General features: G+C 46.1%; 1 protein-coding gene across 1 annotated transcript; it reads left to right on the top strand.

The window, feature by feature from the left end:
• The first annotated feature begins 1,521 nt into the window (after positions 1-1,521).
• Positions 1,522-2,724, top strand: LOC149180080 (uncharacterized). The gene has a single exon (XM_089413760.1). The coding sequence runs from the start codon at positions 1,522-1,524 to the stop codon at positions 2,722-2,724; it is 1,203 nt and encodes a 400-aa protein (XP_089269886.1).
• The last annotated feature ends 4,671 nt before the right edge of the window (positions 2,725-7,395 follow it).

The following is a 7,395-nucleotide window of genomic DNA, read 5'->3' on the forward strand; positions in this document are numbered from 1 at the left end:
CGACTTCGGCTACCTGCATTCCAAAGGCAGCAGAACACATCAAGATAGAACTGCCTAGTCATCAGATCAATGGAGAGATCCAGTACATGCAGGATCACGCCTTGATCGGAAAATTTCTGGGCTTTTGGCCGACAGAAAAGGCCTTGAATGGATGGATCGCATCAAAGTGGAAACCCAAGGGACAAGTTACACTGCAACTTGGTCCAAAAGGCTTCTTCACAGCCATATTTAACTGTGTAGAGGACAAGTCCAGGATATTCGAGGGTGGCCCACAGGACTGTACCTCACAGAACGGAAGCCACGATTCAACCCTGATAAAGAAGATTTCAGCTGGGCTCCTGTATGGATCAGAATGTACTCCCTCCCAGTGGAATATTGGAAGGAAGAAACGCTTGCAGACATTGGCAACAAACTGGGGACCTTCATCAAAGTAGCAGCGGAAACAAAGACTCGCAAATATACATCCTATGCTCGGATCTGCATTCAGATGCACCTTACCAAGACTCTGGCAGACTCGGTAAGTCTCTTTCACGATGATTTTGAATGGATCCAAACACTTGATTATGAACACATCCCTTTTCGTTGCCGCAAATGCCATGTGCATGGTCACCTTTTCAGAGACTGTCCTCTAAATCAGCAATCCAAAGCCTCTCCCAATGAAACCTTGACTGATTCAGAGGGCTTTATCAAAATCCCTAACCGCCGCAAGCACACCAAGAAAAGTCAGGCAGCCCCAGAAAATACAACCAGGTTAGACTCCCGGAACAAATTTTCTCCTCTGGATACCCAAGACCCTCCCAGTGCGAAGCCTTTGGAATCTGTATCTCAGCCCTCTTCGTCCTTCAATCCCTCAGCCCCCATGCACACCTTCAATCTTGGTTCTTTTCACTCTCCTCTCCCACCTTTGGAAGACATCTCAAAGGTAGCTCCAGACCCCAGCTCTCCATCTGCCGGCAAAGGGAAATCAGTTTTAGACTCCAAGCAGCAAGCCTCTGCCATGGATTTAGATGCAGCGCTGGCATTAAGCCTTCAGGACACTATGGAGGAGGACGAGCAAAATGCCCCTAGGAACATGGAACAAGATCCGGAGAACATTATCCTAGAAGGTATTGATATCCTAAAACTTGAAACAGCCTGCAAGCAAAAGGATTATAATACCATTCCTCCCTGGCAAATAGATCAGCTAGAAGGAGTCCTAGCCAAGGTACAGAACAACAAAAATCTATGCATACAGGGAGGAATTCCATGGGATGGAAAAAAGAACCTAAAAGAAACCAAGAAAAGGGGACGCAAAATGGATCTACAGCGAACCATCGTAGTGGGAGAATTACTTATGGAATCAGGGAGATTCCCTAAGTTGACTAAGTACTACAAACCCACATCTCAGTTACCATGAAGCTCATCTCCTGGAATGTGAGAGGACTCAACAGCCCCTCAAAACACAGGATGATCAAGAACTTGATTCAACAAGAAAAACCTTCCATAGTTTTTCTTCAAGAAACTAAAAGCAGCACAACAGCTATGGAGAAAGCTCGAAATAAGATTTGGGCAGGCAGCAGCTCAATGTTAGTGGATGCCTCTGGGGCTTCGGGTGGGCTTGCCATACTATGGAATCCGCAGATCCTCACACTTTATGACTTCCATGCCACCCACTTCCTCATTCAGGCATCCTTTCATCTCATAGGAACTAATATCCATGGGCACCTTTCAAATGTATACTTTCCGCAAAACATACAACAAAAATTGTATTTGTTGGAAACAATTTCCATTCTTAATGAGCACAGACAGTTACCGCTATGGATCAGTGGAGGAGACTACAATATTATACAATCGCTGGAGGAGAAGATAGGTGGTAGAACAAGGTTAGAGAATGACAGCAAAGGACTCAAAGATTTTATTCAGGACAACCACCTAATGGATATTCCAACCACCAATGGAATCTTCACTTGGACTAACAAGCGCAGTGGCACCAATCATATTGCTTCCAGGCTAGACAGGTTCCTCCTCTCAGATAATGCAATCCATCTAGGAGGAGACTTCAATGCATCCATCTTACCCCACGGAGGATCGGACCACTGGCCCATAATGCTCCAATGGTCTAGGCCTGGTACACGATGCAATAGGCCCTTCCGATTTGAAGCCTTCTGGCTTACAAATCCAAAATTCAAGCAAATAGTAGAAGAAGCATGGAAGTCCTATATGCCACCAGAAGGAGCCAAAATGTATCAATTCCAACAAAAGTTAAAAAATTTAAAACAAGTCCTCAAAAATTGGAATCGAGCACAATTTGGCAACATACAGGTAAATCGCCAAAAGTTGGAAAAGCAAATGGAAGCTCTACAACAAGCTATCATCAGAGAAGGCCGAACAGAGGAACAGTCCCAACAAGAGCAAATCCTCTGGCATCAAATTGAAGAACAGAGGAAACAAGAAGAAATACTCTGGCGACAAAAATCACGAATCAGCTGGCTAAAAGAAGGGGAAAAGAACACCAAATTCTTCCACAGAACAGCTCTTCAAAGGCGTATGCACAACAACATCACCTTCATCAAAAACCAACAAGGAGAGCGAGTCGAAGCCCACGAAGACATGGAAAAGGAATTTACAAACTACTTTCAGGACATCCTCAAAGAGCCGGCAGGAAACAGGGAAGCGGAAATTAGGGCAATCACTCAACATATTCCTCGAATAATAACAGAGGAGCATAACAACAAACTGCTGTAGCCCACATCTCTAAAAGAAATTGAAGAGGCCATGAACCAGCTAAAGGACGGCAAGGCCCCTGGGCCAGACGGCTTTACAGCCAATTTCTACCACGAATTTTGGGAGCTAATCAAGGAAGAGGTCTGGGAACTGGTGGAAGAATCAAGAAGTATGCATTGGATTCTCCCGGTCCTCAATACCACCTTTATAGCATTAGTCCCCAAGCGTGTTGAACCAAGCAAGCCTTAAAATTACAGACCTATCGCTTTATGCAATGTAATCTACAAACTCATCACCAAGGTCATAGCAAATCGGCTCAAACCTCTCCTTCCCATGCTCATTTCGCCGGAACAAATAGGTTATGTTGAAGGGCGGCAGATCATGGATGGAATCATCTTATCAAATGAGGTGATTCACTCATTAAAGCTTCTGAAAAAGCCAGGTATGCTTCTAAAACTAGATTTATCTAAAGCCTTTGACAAGCTCAGTTGGGATTACATACAAAAAATGCTTTTGGCTTTTGGATTCAGTTTCACTTGGACAAGATGGATTATGAATCTGATCTCCTCTCCGAGCTTTTCAGTCCTGTTAAATGGTTCTCCTTCCTCTCCCTTCCGGCCATCTCGGGGCATAAGACAAGGGGACCCTCTATCGCCTTTCCTCTTTGTCCTCATGGCTGAAGGGCTGGGTAGACTGCTGAAGGCAGCTGTCTCCTCCCAAGTGCTCAAAGGTATCTCGGTCCACAACCTCCCTCCTCAATGTCACCAGCAGTTTGTTGATGACACCATGCTCTTTGGACACCCATCCTCTCAAGAAGCCTCTGCCTTTAAATCCCTGCTATCCATTTTCTCCAAAGCATCAGGTACCTCCATCAATGCCTCGAAATCCTAGCTTTACTTCTTTAACACCCCCTCCTCTACGCAAAGAAACATAGCCAGAATTTTGGGATTCACTATCTCCAAGCTTCCGTCAACCTACTTAGGGGCTCCCTTAGCAGCTGCGGCAATAAAGCATTCCTCCTGGAAGACTCTTCTAGATAAACTTGAATCTAAACTCTCTCTCTGGACTTTCCAGGCTCTCAACATCGCCAGCAGGCTTGTTCTGATCAAATCAGTCCTTCAGGCCATGCCTTTGTACCTCTTTTCAATCTTGGCTACCCCAAAGTGGGTTCTCAAAACCATTCGCAATCTCCAACGTAACTTCCTTTGGGGCTCATCAGGCTTGAATAGGAAATGGGCGCTGGTAAATTGGCAGGATGTCTGTAAACCCAAGTCCGAAGGTGGACTAGGCCTGCGAGATCCCCTTCAAAGCAACAACACTATGGGTGCTCGAATGTGGTGGAACTGGATCACCAAGGTTAACTCACCATGGGCCAAATTATGGCAGTCCAAATATGCACCGGGCAGTCAATGGAATGATTTAATCAGAATTAACTCCACTACTCAAGGATCACCCATATGGAACACAGCCAAACCCCACAGTAAGTTCATTCAAGAACATAGTTTCTGGGAGATACACTCAGGCAATACGGCAAGATTCTGGGAGGACTCATGGCAACAGCTCCCCAAGCTGGCTACTTTATTTCAAAGGCCCCTCTGGCAAGCGCAGATGCAGCAAGCACACCTCACTCATGTTCATCAATTCTGGCAACAATCCGCAAGTCACGACTTCAGAATATGGAAGCAGGCTAGCCTCTGGCAGAGAGATTGGCTAGGAGAGTCATATTTTGATATAGATCAAGAACTGTCATACAGAAGAATCCGACACTCCACTCAACAGGATCGACTTAGGTGGGGTCATATGCCTAAAGGAACTTTCACCACCAAAGAGGCTCACCAGCTCAGATACACCGACAACCAGATAGATAAGGACCGTATCTGGGAAAAGGTTTGGCAGCCAGGACTATGGCCCAAAATCTCTACCTTCTTATGGCTCCTCAGCAAAAGAAGAATACTCACTTGGGAAAACCTGGTAAAGCGCAGATTTGTAGGGCCATCAAGGTGCCCAAATTGCAACCTTCACTCTGAGACAATCGGTCATCTAATGGAAACATGTCAGTTAGCGATGCAAATATGGAGGAAAGTTGAAACTTGCAATATGAGATCAGTAGCCAGGACAGAGGATATAACAGAAAATATACGAAAATGGCCCAAGAACCCCTTCAAGAGTCAGCTTCTTAACTTTCTGTGGAGCCTCCTACCAGGCTTTATATACTGGACTCCTTGGAAGGAAAGAAATCATAGAATCTTTAACAATACCTCCCGGTCAATAGATGCCTTATGGCTGATTTTCAATAAAAACCTGCAAGAAACTCTTTCCATCAAAACTTGGTCAAATGCAGATATGCCAGACTCTCCACTGGAAAGCAGGATTCTGAAGGCATGGAATATGAACCTCTCAGCCCTAACGAAGGACAACACCCGATCCTCCAACAGCACCACCTCTCCAACCAGCTGGTCCCCTCCAGCCAATGCCACCTACAAGTTAAACTTTGATGGGGCAGCCAAAGGTAATCCAGGGCACGGGGGCTTCGGAGGAATCTTCAGAAGTCATACAGGGGCAATAATGCAGATCTTCTATGGCTCGCTAGGCAAAGAAACCAACAATGCAGCTGAATTAGAAGGTTTATGGACATGCATATGCATTGCAGAACAAAATCACTTCTTCCCGTTGGAGGTGGAGGGAGATTCCTTAATTCTTATTGCTGCCGCTCAAAGAATTCAGGCAGGCACGCCAGCTGTCAAGGTGGCCACGAGCTGGAGGCTGTTAAGTAGACTAGAATCACTGGAGGAAAAGTTACAGAATCCCCAAAGTATAACCTTCAAGCATGTAAGAAGAACAGTGAACAAAGCTGCAGATAGACTGGCCAACCAAGGGGCATCTCAGCGCATACCATATTTTGCAGGATCTTTGGATACATTAGATGATGACAAGCTCAAAAATGATTGCATTTCCCTGGCGCAGAAGGATCTCACCCTCCCAGATGCGGGTGATGGAGGGACGTGTTGAAGGGGCTGGCGGTCACGTGGGCAGGTGGCAGCCCCGTGACGACAGGCGGTACCAGGTAGGGCTGGATATTACCTCGCATGCATTCGGACGGCAGGAGAAATTAATGCCCGTCTTCTCAGCTCGAGCGAGCTGCTTGGCAACCAGTGCAATGGAGCGTATTAACACGGGAGGGCCTGTTCCTCCGAGGGACATGGTCTGGCATTACGTTACTTCCCTGCTGAGCTCTGAGGAGGAAGAGGGAAGGGATTCGAAGTTCATTCTGCCGGTTTCAGGGAAAGGGAAGAGCACGCCCTGCAACTGCATCAAGATTGTGTTTGTCCTCCGCGCATAAGAAATTATGGTGGCCTGCGTGAGATTGCAATTGGAAAATCCCGCAATGCAAAGGGAAAGGCAGCGTATGTGCAGCAGGCGAGGGGGCACCAGAGGCAGAGCCTCCACGCAGCGGCAAGGCCACATTTCGCCTTCCTCCTCCATTGAAGTTACGTCGGTGCCACAGAGGTTCCAGGGAAGCAATGAGGAAGGTGGCAGACGCGCTGGTAGAGGCACAAGAACGGAAGGAGGTCAGGCGGAGCCTCCCACGCTAAGGTATAGGCTCCCTTGCCCTCAAGCCAATTCTACTCTCATAATTTCTATCACGGTTGAGCCTGGCGCTACACAGAGCATGCAGGCAGAGGCAATTCATGCGGCAGACTATCCTGTGCGAGGGGCAGAGCCTATACCAGATTGGCAACGCTACAGTAGAGAAGAATCCCCCATCGCGTGCCATCCGGTTAGGGCAGGAATTAGTCATTTGGTTCATGGACGAGAGTTTGGAATTGACCTCGAGCGCCCTGCTAAGGATTGCGTCCCCTCAGCCTGTCCTTCAGCACTTGCTGGTCCAAGCAAGACGGCACAGGAAGGGCCCTCTGGCACGGTCATCCCTCTCTCAGACTCTGATGATTCTCTCCATTTTGGGTGCCGAGTAGAAGAGGCGCCCTTCACCACCGATGAAGAATGAGCTGGCTTTCGGTAACCTCAGCTGCATTTCTTTGTTTTTCTGTCAATGTTTCTGCCATGCGGCATCGGCATCTATGTCAATGTGTCGGATGTAATTGTTCATGTGTCTGTCTATCTTTGTCTTGGTCTGTCAAATGTCCTGGTGTCTGTTCAGAGTCTATGTGTCTTCAGTGGCAGAGTATCGCATTCCAATTTTTGATAACGCTCAATTTTGGAACTGTAATCAAGGCAAGAAGAGGGCTTAAAGGCAAATCTCCATAGCCTTGCCCATTGTAACTCATATGTATTTCTGATTTTTGTATGATAATAGAATTAGTCTTATCCAGAAAAAAAAAACAGAGTTCATTGTATGTGACAATCAAGAAAATCATCATTGTATTATTCAATTCATAAATTTGTCCATTAACCCAAATCACTGAGCTGTTTGGCATGGGTAAAAAGGAAAGTCCATTTATGTAGAACCTATGGATCATGATTCAACCCCAAGGGACCAAAAAAAATCTTTTTGAGCAAATCTGGGCAAGTATATACACACTGGAAGAGTACTACATGAAACTACAGGATGTTACAGACTTACTACAGGAAGTTATAATTCATCAAATCACCAAGAAAATAAAATCCAAACTAGATGGGACAAATTTTTTTTTGACTATTATATATTAGGTATCCGTTCCAAGTGGAATCACT

Source organism: Pinus tabuliformis, chromosome 3_2, assembly GCF_031772625.1.
Source record: "Pinus tabuliformis cultivar Carrire ecotype Pingquan chromosome 3_2, CPIR1, whole genome shotgun sequence".
Taxonomy (NCBI): Eukaryota; Viridiplantae; Streptophyta; class Pinopsida; order Pinales; family Pinaceae; genus Pinus; species Pinus tabuliformis.

What these genes read in the sequence shown, in the direction of transcription:
- LOC149180080 (XM_089413760.1), top strand. Translation starts at nt 1,522, where the DNA reads ATGGAGAAAGCTCGAAATAAGATTTGGGCAGGCAGCAGCTCAATGTTA.